At 46.7% G+C, this 16,316-nt stretch overlaps 1 protein-coding gene and 1 long non-coding RNA gene across 2 annotated transcripts in view; one reads left to right on the plus strand and one right to left on the minus strand.

Moving 5' to 3' along the window:
• The window catches only part of TMEM248 (transmembrane protein 248), a 26,436-nt gene extending 14,556 nt beyond the window's left edge, over window positions 1-11,880 (plus strand). Inside the window, exons 2-7 of the mRNA XM_043914896.1 lie at window positions 634-810; window positions 3,617-3,902; window positions 5,527-5,677; window positions 6,673-6,856; window positions 8,182-8,325; window positions 9,157-11,880. Of these exons, the coding sequence (XP_043770831.1) occupies window positions 652-810; window positions 3,617-3,902; window positions 5,527-5,677; window positions 6,673-6,856; window positions 8,182-8,325; window positions 9,157-9,177 (945 nt within the window). The 5' untranslated portion in view covers window positions 634-651 and the 3' untranslated portion in view covers window positions 9,178-11,880. The remainder of the gene's footprint in view (window positions 1-633; window positions 811-3,616; window positions 3,903-5,526; window positions 5,678-6,672; window positions 6,857-8,181; window positions 8,326-9,156) is intronic.
• Window positions 10,722-13,992, minus strand: LOC122701686. The gene is made up of 3 exons (XR_006343104.1): window positions 13,516-13,992; window positions 13,020-13,147; window positions 10,722-11,920 (listed from the first exon to the last, which is right to left on the minus strand). It is a non-coding gene; the product is annotated as an uncharacterized LOC122701686 (long non-coding RNA).
• Window positions 13,993-16,316: the final 2,324 nt, after the last annotated feature.

Here is a 16,316-nt window from a genome sequence, read left to right on the forward strand (position 1 = left end):
GAGAAAAGATGAGTGTGGCCAGTGCCCAGTGAATGGGGGAGGGAATGTTGGTGAAAATGGAGTTACTGAGGCTGGCAGGGTTTCTGGAACCTGACACCCTGTGGGCCTTGACAGGAAGCCTCAGTAGGATGCCACAGAAGGGATTCAAGCAGGGGAATGATAAAATTCAGTATTTGTTGGGTGCCTACTCTCTGCAAGGTGCTGGAACCGGCAGGAGTGTGGTGAACAGGACAGAACATTGAATAAATAGAATTCCACTCTTCAGTGGTAGGAAATGAGAGCATCCTCAGCTTATTTTTGTACATGTTGGCATGTATTTCTGAAGTATCACTGACCTACTTACCTGATTTCTGAAGTAATGTGGAGGTAGCAAACGTTCCTTAAAGAATAATTAGAAAATTCCAACCAAAAGAATGTCTGTCTTTCAAAATCCTACCATTTGGAAATAATAACAGTTAATATTTCGTATTTGTTTTTTTCCCCTTCTAGTCTTTTTGAATGGATTTATGATCAAACAGTTCTCAAGTTCAATAACGTGTGACCTCCTCACCACCCCAACCCCAGTAAAGAAACATGTGAGTCATAGGTTTTCCTTCAGCGAGTCTGTCAGTGATTCTGATGAACTCCTTTCAGGTGGAGCTGATCAGAATAATGTTCAGCATCAACCCCCTGGAGAACCTGAAGCTGTACATCAGCAGTCGGCCGCCCCTGGTGGTGTTCATGATCAGCGTCAGCGCCATGGCGATCGCTTTCCTGACCTTGGGCTATTTCTTCAAGATCAAGGAGATCAAGTCACCAGAGATGGCAGAGGTACAGTAAACTCTCAGCTCTCCTCTCAGACGGGCTGGACCTTTGTAGGGTGGAAAAACACCTTTTGGCTCTCCACATACCTTTCTTTGGTTTGTGACTTTTATTTATCCCAGTGAGGAGTCATATTCAGAATTTTTGGCCTTCCGTCTTGCAGTGACTCACTTTGGTAGGAAGTAACCTAGTCTCAGATAGTTATTGATTTAAATAATGCTACCAGCTTTAGTTAGACTGTTTCAGCAACAAAGCATGTGTTTTAGGAAGTATATTTGTAAAGTGTGTGTGTCAAGAAGTTCAAGAACTAACTTTTTGCTATTCACATTAAATTAGCTAATTGCTATTTAAAAAAACTTAAGCATTTATTTTAAAACCATATATTGTCATGGAGTTTTATACTGTACTGAAAGCCTTTTCATTGGAAAGAAAGAATTCTAAAAAATTAGAAAGCAGGATCTTATTTCCAAATATATTTCTCTTCTTCTTATCAAGGAAAATTTTAGTTATCTACAAACTTGCCTTATAGATTTTGTTTTTTGGTCAGTTTAAATGAATTATTTGGGCATTGCTCTTTAATTGTTAATCTAGGCATATAGTAGTTTTTGAACGGTCATAGTACAGACTTTATATGTTTTTGGAAATTACCTAGAGGTCCAGTGGATGACTCAGTGATTTTACCGCCAAGGGCCTGGGTTCAGTCTGTGGTCAAACTAAGATCCCACAAGCCATGCAGCACAGAGCCCCCTCCTCCCCGCCCCAAAAAGCATGTTCTTGCATATCAGAAAACAATACAGAGTTAATAATCTTGTTTAATAGAGGTAAAGGACAGTATACCTGTTAATAAGTTTACATTATGCCAAACCACTGATACGGTGAATTTCCTGGTGGATGAGTTTCCTTTAGGACAAACTAGTTTCCATTTTAGTGGATTCTTTGAGTGCCTTCTCCTGCCCTTTTCCTTCTTGGGTGTGTTCCGTGGTGGGAATGGGGGTAGGGTAGGGATTGCATGATTGTCGCAGTGTGCGCGTCTCGGGATGGAGAGCAGAGTTCTGCTAGTGGCGTGGGGATGGTGCTCACTCTGTGCCATTCTGGATTATAGATGATCTTGGCAAGAGGAACCACCTTCTCTGACACAGAGCAACAAGTTTGAGCTATTTCTCCCACTAAACCCTTCCAAAGAGTTTCTTACCAGGAGACCTACTGGCTGGCTTAGTTCTCCCTTTTCTGACCCTGCCTGAGTCTTTAGGGCTGAAAATGAACATTCTAGTCACAACCAAAGTTCTGCAGCATCCTGGCATTCCTCTCCCTCCAAGCTCAAGTCCATGTTGAATGCTCAGCCAAGGCCAGAGGTTAAGATGTAGCGTGGATAATTAGCCCTTGATAAGCAGAATGGGGCCTGACATTGGCCTTGGCCAACTTCAGAATGGACTTGAACTCTGCAGGAAAGCAGAGCTGCAGGACGCTGCAGAACTTTATGATTTAATTTAGGGATTTTATCTTCAGTTAAGGAGCCTGGGTATATAGGGAAAGTTTGGGACTGTGAACCAGAAAACTTAGTTCTGATTCTGCCTGCTTTCACCTCAGCTGGAATTGGACAGTCCCCACTTTGCTCTGGGCCTCAGTTTGCTCATGTCTGGAATATGAATGGGCAAGACTAGAATATTCATTCTCAGCTCTAATGTTCTTGAATGGTCTGCTGAGTTTTTAGGTGTTAGAGAGAGTGTAATTTGAAATTGCTGGTTGCCCTCTTACTAAACGCCCAATACTGATAAACTGGGGCTGTAAAAGTAGACTTGACCGCTTGGGGAATTACTTAAATAGTATTTTTAATTAACATTACAGTTATTGGCTGTGTCATTTGGTTTGTCTTCACATTTGGCAGCTTTCTGTAGATAATGTTACTTGGAAGAAAGGAGTTGTGTGGAACAGCCTAGGTTGATTTGTTATTGCCATTCTAGCCTGAGTTCATCTTTGGGTTTCTGCTTAAATGAAAAAACACCCTGGTGGGTACTTTACTATGTTGGTATCAGTTTTAAAACTATTTATAGTTTAAACCATCAATATAGATATAAAGAGAAGCTTGAGAACATCTTTTCTCCTCCCTTTTGAAATTGTTTCTGTCCTAAAGTGGCACCCAGGGTCCATGACGAGGGGGAGAAAGTATTAACATCAGAGTGGGTATTTACTGCGGTTTCATGTTCTCAAGAGAGAAGGAGCTCGGTTTAGAAAAGGGACCTTTTAAGGAAATATTTTAAGGCAGCCTTAATTTTTAAAAAATAGCTAGTTGTACCCAGAGGGGTGGGGGGTGTGAGAGGAAGGTTTAGGAAGGCGGGGACATATGTGTACTTATGATTCATTCACACTGTTGTATGGCAGAAACCAACACAGCGTGGTAAAGCAATTATCCTCAAATTAAGATAATAAAAATAGCTAATTGTAACTGCTGAATGAGTTTAGTTTAATACTTTGAATGTTTTACTACTTTTGTTCAAGTCGTCTTGAGGCTAGATGATTTTCTGTGAGTGTGATATACTTTTTTTCCTTCACATATTTTCCTGAGTTGTTTCAACTCAGTTTATGTAATAGGTCATGCCAACGGAGAGTTCATATTTTAGATTTTGAATGTGAGAGTGTTTGGATTCCACACAGCGACGGCAGCGCAGGAAGCTGAAGGCTGTGCCCTCCCGTCGTTTGAAGGACTGACCGAGGCGCAGCGGGCCGCGTGCGGCACCACGCGGAGGGCCGTGACTGCGCCGCTGCGCCGGCAGCACTCGCAGACGACTCACCCTTGTTCTCTTTCGTTTTGCCAAAGGACTGGAATACTTTTCTCCTGCGGTTTAATGACTTGGACTTGTGTGTCTCAGAGAATGAAACGTTAAAGCATCTCACAAACGACACCACAGCTCTGGAAAGCACAGTGACCAGCGGCCAGGCCAGGACGTCCACGCAGTCCCCACAGGCCCTGGAGGATGCGGGCCCAGTGAACATCTCAGTAGCCATCACCCTCACCCTGGACCCACTCAAACCCTTTGGCGGGTACTCGCGAAACGTCACGCATCTGTATTCCACCATCCTCGGGCATCAGATCGGACTCTCGGGTACGTGAGTGGGAGCCAGCTCCCCCAGGCTTTCTCTGGCCACAGCTGTTACAACACAGAGTATTAGAGTGTCTGGTTTTCCTCCTCAGAGTGTTCCTTAGTTTTTGTATGTGTCTTCCCTTTTGTTGACTTTGAACTAAACAAAATCAGGGAGGAGAACCATTTCTACTACATCTTCGCTTATTCAAGTGCTTGGTATGCAGTAGGTGCTCAATGAAAGCTTATAAGAGTGGGAGACTGGGAAGAAACTATAAGGCCTATTTATGGTCTTAACATTCTTAAATGCACATTTTTTTATTTGTATTTTTTAAATTTTATTGACGTATAGTTGATTTACAATGTGTTAATTTCTGCTGTAGAGCAAGGTAACTCAGTTATACATACACACTGTATCATTTCTTTTCCATTGTGGTTTGTCACAGAGTAGCGAATACAGTTCCCTGTGCAGTAAGACCTTGTTGTCTATCAATTCTGTATAATAGTTTGCTGGAGGGGAGGGAAGGATTGGGAGTTTGGGATCAGCAGAGGCAACCACAAGTCTGTTCTCTGTATCTGTGAGTCTGTTAAACACAGATTGTCTAAATTCTGGCTCATCATGTTGGAGTTTTGTACATACTACAGATATTGCTGTTAAGTCTTAAGTTTTTTTTTTTGAATGCACTGGGCTGAATGCTAGGAATTAGAAAAAGCCGAAGATCTGGTCTCTTCCCTTTGCAATTTTGGGATATGAAAGAGACAAGCATAACGTAAGTTAATATTCATCAAGCACTTAAGAGTAGTTCCTGGCAGACAGGAAATGCTGTATAAATGCTTGTTAAATAATATTAAACACCTGTAGAACACTGAGCGCTGCCCTCGGACTAGTACCAAACCCAGGACAGACCATAGGTGAGTCAGGAGGAAGCTGAAGTAGTGGAAGCTGGAATGATCAGGACGGGCTTTGTGCCAGAGACTTGGGCCTCAGAGGAATCGTCTTTGGTAACCAAGAACCTTTGAAAGTCCTTAAAGGAACTGGGGAGTACCTGGCAGCCCCCTCCTGGCTCCTCCTGATGAGAGGTGTTCCCATGTAAGGCGGTAAGGGCAACATCTGGGTTTTCCATGTAGCGGGTGGACCTTTTTCTTTTGCTGTGATGTTTAATACCTTGGTATTCATTTGCACTTTATCGCTCACCTGTCCCATGACCTTTCTTAAGTCTGACCTGCTGACCCTCAGTCTGCTCATATGTGAAAGGGTTACAGTAACACTTCTTTGGTCTTGTTCACGGGATGGTGGCCACCGAGTGAAGTAGCACATACAGAAGCAGAGTGGCAGCGCTGAGCGCTGTGCCCGCGGTGAGGACTCACACAGCCCCAGCCGTCCCCCTCGGGCGTGGCCGGGCCCTGGCGTGGCCTCTCCAGGCGGCGGCTGAGAGCGGCCTGGCTGGGTCTGCCGGCTCAGCAGGCCTCAGAGTCTGGCTCGGAACAACCACTGTTATTCCTGAAACCCCCGCAAAGGCAGGGGTCCCACCTCTCTGGGTTGATGGGATTCCTGGGTGGGTTTGATTTCAGGATTCAGTCAAATCCCAGAGAATCATAAATGGAAGATTTCTTGCCTTATTTACCTAAACACTGATTTTTTTTCCAGGCAGGGAAGCCCAGGAGGAGATAAATATTACCTTCACCCTGCCCACATCCTGGAGCTCGGACGACTGTGCCCTTCACGGGCATTGTGAACAGGTGGTGTTCACAGCCTGCATGACCCTCACAGCTCACCCCGGCGTGTTCCCCGTCACCGTGTAAGTGCTCCCTGACCCCCATGGACATATGTGAGAGGCTGTTTACCATGAACTTGACTAGAATGCTTTAGCAGCAAATTCTCAGGACAGCTGGCATCACGTTACCTTGTAGAATTGTCATCGCTGGGACTTGTCTATAGGATTATTTCAGTTTAACTTGCTTTTCTGAGGTAAAACTTCTGCATATAAATATCAGAGGGTTAGTGTTTCAGTAACGTCATAAAAGCATCTGGTTGTGTTTGCAGGTTTTAGACTTCCTTTCCTGTTGGTAGCAGAAGCCACAGGAAAGATGTGTAAGAGCTGATCCTGTGACCATAATGACGACTTTTGAACAGTATTTTGTTCATCTCCATTATCCAGGAAGAGTTATTTTTTAAATTGATAGTATAAATTGAACCTTATTTTCCATGAAACAGTTACTGTTGCTGAAACTTCTGCTTAATTTTTTTTTTTTTTTTTTTTGAGCACCTGTCAGTGTTAACCGCTTTGCCTTTAAGGCTGTTCTTGCCTCTGCTTTCTCTGTAAAGGAGGTAATGATCTATAAATACATGAAATACACAAGGCAGAGCCTGTTTAAGGATGTTAGGGTGAGTCTTTTTCAAATAATTGTCCTGGGATTAATCTGTTTTAGATGTTTGGAGGTTTGTAGGCCAAGTTCAGTATTATTTGCTGTTGGTTGTAACAGCTGATAGAGAAGTTTGTATGGAAAACTTCCAGTGGTGACTGAAAGTTTAGCTTATTTGAGAAAATGGGCTTAAAAGGAGTGACTGCTTTCTGGTGAGAGGACCTAGGATTGAATTCTGAAAGCAAAGTTCTAACACCCAAACTCTCAAGTATCGATGCCTAGTTCTTATTCTGTTGTGTTCATTAATTAAAAAAAAATCACTGAACCAAAAACATAATAGGCCTTATCTCAAGAAAATATGGCTGTCTCCGATTTCTCCTTCCCCACGTGAGGCCTGCTCAGCGCCGTGTCTCGCCCCCTTCTCCTGCAGACAGCCGCCGCACTGTGTTCCTGACACCTACAGCAACGCCACGCTCTGGTATAAGATCTTCACCACGGCCAGGGATGCCAACACAAAATACGCTCAAGACTACAACCCTTTCTGGTGTTACAAGGGGGCCATTGGAAAAGTCTACCATGCTTTAAACCCCAAGCTTACAGTTATTGTTCCAGACGTAAGTGAGAAGAATCCTGTGTGTCCGTGTGTGTCCAGAAACCGTTAGAGCAGACCCCGCTTACCTCTGTCCTTGGGTTAGCTTAGCTCCTGCCATTCTCGATGTCCCGCCGGGTGGGGAGACCAGGCTAGGGGAGCTGGAGACTTGCCAAGATACGCCGCCCCTTTGCGTCTGTTCTTCATTTTCCACTTTGTCCAACAGCAGTTACGTATTGATTGCAGCTGTGTGCTAACTCAGAGGGGCTGCAGGAGAGGCTGGCCAGCCTTCCTCTTGCACACGCCCCTCGCTGAAGCATCTGTGGTTAGTGGCGGCAGGAGCAGTACATAGTGTGGGATTCAGAGGCAGACGAAAATAGGAGGAGGGGACTCTAGCTAAATACTGATGCCTGGATGGGCTTTGACTTTACAAAGAGAAGACAGAGGGAAGGCCCTGTCCTCTGAGCTGGTGGGTGATTTGCCGATTTTGTTTGCTCCTCAGACTGGAGCCCACTTTTAAAAGACTGCACTGAATTTTTGTGAATGTTCTTCTCTTCTGTCAGTACCTGCCAGGTGGATTTCTTCTCTTTTTGCCTGGTCCCTCTCTTTCCTTATGTCTCACTTGTATCGAGTTGTGGGCATTGGAATAGCAGGGCCTGCAGGAGCGCGCAGTGGAGCCGAGACTGTGTGGTGGGCAGGGGCCGGTTCCCGAGGCCCTCGGGGCCCCACTGAGGCGTTTCGGTCTCCCTGGAGGAGGCGGCCAGCGCGGCCTGCATCTGGGCTGTAGGGAGTTTGTAAAGCAGTGTGTCAGGGAGACTGGTCTACCCCCCGATACACGAAGTGGGATGGAGCCTGAGGCCTGGAGCTGTGAGAAGGAACAGGAGTGGAGGCCTGGCTGGGATCTCAACAGCTGGCCGGGCCTGTGGCCGGGCGCCTGTGGGGATCAAAGGCGTGAGTCACGGCTGGCGTTTCCAGCCAGGGGCTCATCCACGTGGGGAACGGCTGCAGCCTCTCTGGGGAGGAGTAGCTAGGGGTTAGGAACACAGACTTGGGGGGTCAGCCGTGCAGCTTGAGGGCTGTGAGAACAAAAAGAAAGGGAAGGGCAGGGGTTAAAGGCTCCGGGGGGAATTTGAGCAGAGTACCAGTTTAGGAAGGGAGGGTGTGGGTGGGTGTCTGGAACATCGTGAGCTCCAGCTTTCCTCCTTGAGAAGATAGGAGGAGAACCTTCGGTTCCCATGTGAGAAGGAACGTTGAGGCAAGCCTAGAGGTTGTGCCCCCTGATTTCAGGAAACCACCTTTAAAATCTCAGTGACTCAGTGCGGACATCTCTGGTTGGCTCTCTCTGTTTAGGATGACCGCTCGTTAATAAACTTGCACCTCATGCACACCAGTTACTTCCTCTTCGTGATGGTGATAACGATGTTTTGTTACGCGGTTATCAAAGGCAGACCCAGCAAACTGCGTCAGAGCAATCCTGAATTCTGTCCCGAGAAGGTGAGCAGTGGGTGGGGTCTGGCCCGGGACTGCTCTGGAGGTCTCTGGGTAAAGTCCCAGTTAGTCCTATTTCCACTTACTGTGGTGATTCCTTTTCTCTGGGGAAATTAGTTCCTGTCTCTCAGCAGCCGTTGCCCCTCAGCCTATAACATGGTGTTGCATTTTCAACCATATACCCGTCTTTGGTGGGAAAAAAACGTTCTCATATCTCCACTGGAGGGACTTCCCTGGGTCCAGCGGCTGGGACTCTGTCCTTCCAGTGTTCTGGTCGGGGAACTAAGACCCCACATGCTACACCGTGTGGCCAAAAAACAAAACAAGCAAAATGAAAATTAGATGGTTAACAAATTATGTAGTAGGGACTTCCCTGGTGGTCCAGTGGCTAAGACTGCACTCCCAGTGCAGGGGGTCTGGGTTCGATCCCTGATCAGGGAACTAGATCCCACATGCTGCCACTGAGCCCTGGTCCAGCCAAATAAAATAATTAAAAACCTACTTTAAAAAATTATGTATTAAAAACAGCTCCCCGCTGGAGAACAGCTAACCCCGAGGGCCGCCGCCTTCCACGTGGGTCAGCGTGCTGGTCACCTCCCAGGGTGCTGACACTTGGCCCATCTCAGCACGGCGCTTCCTGAGATCAGCCGACTTCTATTCATTACCTCCTAGATGAGCTTGATCTTTTTAGCGCTTTAATCATTCCCCTGTCTGGCAGATGCATGCGTGTGACTCCCTGGGTTTGGGGCTGGGCCCAGGGCCTCAGTAGGAGAGCTGGTGGGGCTGAGTTACCTGGGCGTCGCTGCGTGACCCGTTGGCCGTCTTGCTCTCTCCTAGGTGGCTTTGGCAGACGCCTAATCCCACAGCTGCCGTTTGCCAAGGGAGACCGAAAGAACCATAATCATCGCCTGCTGAAGCCAGCCTGGGCCTGGACAGTCTGTGAATACATTATCTTGCAATGTTGGGTTATTCCAGCCAAAGACATTTCAAGTGCCTGTAACTGATTTGTATATATTTATAAAAGTCCATTCAGAAATTGGTCCAGTGATGCACGTGCTTCGCACTGGGTGCCGCCAGAACCCTTCGGCCTCACCTGCAGACTCGGCGGGATGACCCACGCGGTGCCCGAGAGGATTCGCAACCTCGCTGCCGGGGCAGGCCATGCTGTCTTTCCCGGGGCCTGAGGCGTGTCACCGCTGTGGGGGAGGTTTGCTTTGGTTCTTGTTCAGCCCGATCTGTACAGAATGTTCAAAACAGTCTGCCCCTTTGATATGATACTGCATTTCCAAAGCCACCCCAATCCAGTTTGTGGATTTTATGTGTCTGTGGCTTAATAATTATAGTAACAACAATAATACCTTTTTCTCTGTTTTGCTTGCAAGGAGACAGACCTTTTTTTTTAATCCACCTCTTTTCCCCTTTGAAGAAAAAATAGTCACATTTTAATACTAGTTAGGAGAGATTCGTGCTTTTATCTTGAGTAAAAAGTTAAATATTTAAAAGTCACTTACTTGGTAAAGATCAAAGTTTCATTTTCCACATGTTCCATGTTCCATGGACAGCGAGGAGCTTGGTCCTGTTTGAGTTGAGCTGGCTCAGAGTGTTCCACTGTCCTTTTTCTTCTCTGTTGTCCCTTACCTCCGTTACAAAAGTTGAAACAGCTTCCTTGCTCCAGAGGGCTTCAAAAATGAAGCACAAGTGGCTCTAGCCGTTCTCTTCTCTGAAATGCAAGTGACAGTATGGGAAGGAGGGGCGATGGTTCGGTCTAATAGTCATGAAAGGGTCTCTCGTTTTCTTTGAGAAGGGAGGAGATTTTTCTTTCCCGGGTGTTTCCCGGGTGTTTCATTTTTATGCAGTTAACATACTTGGAAGGAAATGGCAACTTGAAGATACAACATTAAGAAAACGTTGGCTGTGAAATCTGAGGGAAAATGATTCTGATTTGCCATTTATCAGGAAAACCAAAAGCATTTTTTTTTCTTTTTGGATGATCTAATTCTCTTATCCCTTTTTCCTTCCAAGCCATCTTCATTTTAAAACGGTTGTGCATCTTTTCTAGCTCTTTATCACTTGTGTTCTTATTACCGTTTTTCTTCACAGCTTTTTGCCTTACTAACTCACAGTCATTAATGATTTCTGAAAGTTCTCCGACGCAGTGATAGAGCAAAAGGGCAGTTAACAGTCTTGGGTGTGACCGTCAGCACTTCTATCCCTTAACTCCGGGTCTGTAGTCAGTTCTAAATTAGAACCAGCCCTGCAGTCTGAAATATATTGGCCTAGAACATTTTATCCCCAGTTTTTTTTGTTTGTTTGTTTGTTTTTTAAATCCCAGGCATTCTTGAATGGAAAACATTTGTGGGCTTTTACTGAAGGTTATTAAAATAATCATCATAGTAACTTGATATGTTAATACTTTTTTTTTTTTTCTTTTAGTACATTTCAAGCACAGTAATCAGACTTGTCTATCCGGTTTTTTTTTTTAATGATATGAGTTGCTTACCTGATGCATAGCTAATCAGTTAATTTAGTTTTCTCTTTAGAGACTTTGAGACTCTTACGAGACAAGATTGAGAAAGAGCCATTTGCTTGGCCTTTAGAAACATCAGTATCATTAAGACCAACAGATTTTAGATGAAGCTGCTACTGAATTAATAAAATCCCAAGGAAGTAGAGTTACAGGAATAGATTATTAACTGGCAGAGTAATATAAAAGGAAGACAGGTGAAAAAAGTCAGTTTCACTGGTTCGTTGGGTCCAGCTTGTTGCTAATGTTACTGACCCTTGTGTTAATTACAGGGACTGGCTGGCATCTGCTGGCAGGGGAGGAGGGACTCTGTTAGGCACAAGGAAAGAAAGTGCCAAAAATGCCTGGACAGTATGACTTGTCGCGAGGCCAGGACACACTCTTTGAAACCCAGCATTCTCCCCTCGCAGGTGATCTCAGATCTTACAGAAGCCCAGTCCGATGTACAGAGGAAGGCTGGGGATGCCAGGGGTGCTGGATCCGCCGACCCTCAGCAAGTCCAGAGGACCCGTTACTATCCGGGCGCTGACAGACCAGGCCCTGTCCTCCGTGTCGCTCACTGGGCGGGCGGGGCCCTCAGGATGAGCAGAGGGTCGTAGACAGGGCCTGTCTCCCCTCCAGGGGCGACCCTGTGCAGAAGCACTGGCCCGTCCTCAGGCGTCTTGGACTGGAGTCCAACAAAAGGTCAGCAACTTACTATTAAAACAGTTGTTTCAGATCATATTGATCTCTTTCCCTTTTCCTTTTGTCCTTTCACTGTATGACTTGAATCAGTTTTGATTCTATTTGTAAGTTTTTCTCGTCATTAGGAACCTGCCACTTCTGTTGCGTTCTCTTGGGCAGTGTGTAGGTGTTCAGCCTCCTGGTTTTTCACCCTCCTGCAGGCACTGTGGGGTTCCGAGGGCCAGCGGGTCCGTGTCACTCACCTTGCTGCATGATGGTCGGTAGCCGATCTGTTCCGGCATTTACTCCCAGGTTAATTTTCTGTGTTGAAACTCTGTGCACATGTGCTTTCCAGAATAAAACATCTGAATTTATTCGCTGTGTCTCCATTTCCTCCTGTCTGCTGGGTGTTTTCTGAGGGGAGAACATACATGATAAGTCAGTGGGGATGTTTGCAAGCTGTTCTTAAGTGTCACCTGTCGTCAGGATGAGGGGCGGGCACTATTTCCTACCAAGCTGGCTCCGCCAAGCACCCAGGTCTTCTCCCCAAGAGTACAGAACCTTAATGCACTGGACTCACAAGTGCTCGCAGACCTGACCCAACTCCTGCCCGGAAGGAGGAAGAGATACAGGGCAGTAGGAGCGTGTGAATGGGGAGGGGGTTTACAGACACCCTTCTCGGTTCACGCGCTCTTGGTGTGGTCTCAGCCCGCGGTACCAGGGCCGGCCCTGACTCCCCGGAACAGAGCTACCACACAGGCCAGGCCTGCTTTGTCAGGAAAGGCATTCTCCGCAGTTAACCTGTAGTTATTTGTAAAGGGCAGGGTGTTCATTGATGTGAATTCTTCCCTTTTCCCGGGAGGCTGGGGCTTTATGGGTCTTCCCTCCCTCAATCCCACGCAGGTGCCAGGCAGTGAGGGGGTCAGCCTCCAGGTGCCCTGGTGGGAACGGGACCCCTCAGTGGGCTCTCGTCTCCACCGCCCTCGCCTGGTCCTGCCTTCTCTCTCTAGTGGGTGGAGCACAACTCGCCATGCCTTCTGCCACTCGCTGCTACCTCCTCGGACTCGGAGGTTCGGGTGTGGCGTTCTCTCTCCATCACGTGCAGAAGCCCTTGGAGAATAACAGCCTGCATCTTCCTTCTCTTATCATCTGTAAAATCTGACATAGACCCAGTTCCACAAGTCCATTAGAGATGGTGCTTTATAAGCATCTCCTTGTCGGTGAGTCTCAGACACACAGGACCATCTCTGCAGATTTCGGGAGAAGCAGAGTGAATGCACAGACCCAAGGTGCACTGCGGAGTCGGGTCCAGCTCGTGAACTTATTTCCTGTCTTGAACAAACCTTCCCTGCCCATCTGTTTTCCCCTCTGTAGGCCCCAAACCCCTTATACTGCGCTAGGTGTTGCTGGTGGATGAACAGCGGTGGTCTGACCATTGCAAGAACAGACGGCAAGTTGCTAGTGCCTTGTCCAGGGGGTAAGGAGATGAGGTTTTGCTTTTCATGTTACTCACCCTCTTTACTCCAGACTCTTGCTCACCCAATAGCACGTCTTTCTGGGGTTCTTAAGCGCTGTCGTCCATCTAGGAACTAGAGGCGCAGCAGCCCACAGACAAAATGCTTGCCCTCTGGGTGCTTCCTTCTGGTGGGGGAGACAGTGCATAAACACAGAAATATATTTCTGATGTAATGGCAGCTAGGGATGAGGTAAGGGTTCTTGGGACAGAGGATGAGGGCTGTGATGCCTCAGATGCGGTGATCACAGGAGGCATCTTGAAAAGAGGTACACTTTGAAGTCACACACAGAGCGGCGAGTGCTGGCCTGGGGCATTCCAGGCAGAGGGCAGAGAGTGCTCCCAGACCCCTGGCTTATTTTTTTTTTTTTTAGGGCCCTGGCTTATGATGGGTGGAGAATGGGGTCCCACAGGGATCTGTCTTCCCACCGGAGGACAAGATGCCTCCAGGCTGCTGCCGGGGTGACCCCGCAGTCTCTGTAGGGAGATGTCTTACCGCCGTCTGGTCCATGCAGGGTGTTCTCAGAGTCAGCGTGGCAGGTCTGAGCTCTGGCCCCAATTCACAGCGGGCCATGTAACTTAGTCTGAATGGCTTAACCTGTGTCCATTTCCCATCTGTAAAGTAAGGATAACAGTAGCCACTTGAATACAGTGAGGACGGAGCAGGTTAACAATGGAACAGTATATGGTGCTCTGTAACCATTATAATGATGTGTGGGGGGGGGCTGGTGTCCAAGAGTGAGGCTGGTGGGTCACCTCTGGTTTGGTAGGTGAGAACTAGCAAAGCAGAGAGATCTCCAAGCTCTAGTCTTTGTCAACAGCGGTATTGCCCTTGTAGTAGGTTCCTATCATCTGATGAGAACTGATCTGCAAAGAAAGTGTATATAACACATTTCATGAAATGAAAACCACGCTTATCACATAGGACATGCATTGCTAATTAACATTTTTAGTTTCTTCTATCTAATTGAAAAACTGGGCTTAACCACTAAATCGATTGCACGGCCAACTTCAAGGAAGGCAGCCTGCTATTTTAAAAGCACTACAATATTATAAAGTAATTAGCCTCCAACTAATAAAAATAAATGGAAAAAAAAAAATAAAAGCACTGTTCTAGTGCGAGCAATCACAGTGACCAGATTGTGAACAGATAGTAGCATGTGGGGAGGCAATAGGACCTTGTGTTTAGGAGTTTGGGTTTAGGATCAGGAATTGGATTGTCTGGGTTCAAATTCTGGCACTGCCAACTTTTCTCTTGGAAAGCCTTGGGCAAATTTAATTTATACTCTTCTGCCTCCATTTTTTCATCTGTAAAAGTGAGGAGTAATAGCGTTTACTTCCTAGAGTTGTGAAGATTCAGTGAATCAAAATATGTGGAGCCTACAGCATCTGCCTGCAGTGTGGGAGACCCAGGTTCAATCCCTGGGTCAGGAATATTCCCTGGAGAAGGGAATGGCTGCCCACTCCAGTATTCTTGCCTGGTGAATTCCATGGACAGAGGAGCCTATCTGGTTACAGTCCATGGAGTCACAAAGAGTCAGACACGACTGAGCGACTTACATTAGTCAGCAGCAGAGACAGATGATAAATGTTACAGTTGTGGAGGCCTGGAGTCAGCCCGCTTACTTAGATCCCTTCCATGCAGGGAATGCGGTGGTGGCGTCGAGTCTAGCACTTGGGGGTCAGTTGAGAGAAACGAGACCAGAGCTGAGCCCACAAGCCCCGCCTACTGTCCTAGTCACACCCTCCCTACTTTGGTCCCTGGAAAAGTTCAAGGTTAATCGGGCAACTTGAGCAGTGATTGGGCCCATTGAACTATGTGAAAGTTGACATTCCTCTTGAGCTCTGATGGAGGAGGGAGAGGCTAGGACTCGTCTGCAATCGTGAGTGTCCGCTGGTAAAATCAGGTGCCTTGGATTGCAGGGTGGGGTGATGTCGGAGGCTGCTAGTTATGTACTGAGTTCTGGTCCTGCAAGTTTGACCCGAAAGCTTCTGAGTCTTCCCTCACCTGTGGAGGGAGGTCTACCTTAAGAAGCCGGGTTTATCCACTGGGGCTGAAGCGAGGAGGTTGGAGTCTGGGCTCCCAGAGGTTTAGGGTTGTCCCAGTATTTCTGGCAAAGTGTCGGGCAACTGTAAAACAGGGTGAAATTGTCAAGACAACCACTTGAGGGTTCTGAAAGTTGACTCAAGGCAAGTGAAAAAAAAAAAATTGAGATGCAACTGTTTATGGAAAGATGGCTGAACTTCCGGAAAGAACACTAAGTATTTCGCCTGGAGCTGTTTCCATTTTCTCCCTCATCCCTAGCTTAGAGTGTTACCAGGGTGAAGGTGTCTTTAAAAGCTGGCAGCTTCATTGTTGGGCTTGCTCGGGAGGGAACGGTGAAACAATCTTGTTCAGTGGCATTGCTGTAAAAATAGCGAACTTGATAGGAAGCGAAAGGAGAAAGCTTGGGGTGGGTGGCAGACTCTAGAGAATTTACCAAGGAACTCCTGGAAAAGAACCAGAGAGGTTCCACACATCCCTGGGAGAATGGGAGGCCACGTGCACACACAGGGGAGGCCCAAGGATTCAAGCTCTGTACTGGGAAGTATTAGAAGTTGGGATAGACTTGAAAACAGACTGAATTTTGAATAGGCTTCCCCACTCGCCCCCAGGCCTATAGGCAAATGTCAAGATGTTTGAGCAGAACCTCTAACCAGGCATTGCCTGACTTCTATGCTATGTAGACCTAAGGGCAATCTCTTCGGAGGTTTTTATTTTACAAAAAACAAAATATAAGTTAAACTGAGCAGAGACATCATGGGTTACATACCATGGAGAAGATAGTTTCTACAAGTTGAGTATAGGCTATTTACTAAAAATGAAACAATAACATCAGCCTGGGGGAGGGGGGCGGGAATCAGAATCCACAGTTACTACAATATATTAGCTAAAATGTCCAGTTTTCAACAAAAAATGAAAACCAAAATTAAAAATACAGTACCGTGTGTGTGTGTGTGTGTGTGTGTGTGTGTCTTGAGTCGCTGAGTCATGACCAACTCCTTGCGACCCCATGGACTGTAGCCCGTCTGGTTCCTCTGTCCATAGGATTCTCCAGGCAAGAATACTGTAGCAGGTTGCCATTTATTTCCAACTCCAGGGGTTCTTCCCGACCCAGGGATCTAACTGGCACCTCTTACGTCTCCTGCATTGGCAGGCGGATTCTTTACCACTAGTACCACCTGGGAAGCCCCTAAATCCCCATAAATTATGCAAAAATTAACTCAAAATGGATCATGTAAAATATAAAACTTTAG

This window comes from Cervus elaphus, chromosome 10, assembly GCF_910594005.1.
Source record: "Cervus elaphus chromosome 10, mCerEla1.1, whole genome shotgun sequence".
Classification (NCBI taxonomy): Eukaryota; Metazoa; Chordata; class Mammalia; order Artiodactyla; family Cervidae; genus Cervus; species Cervus elaphus.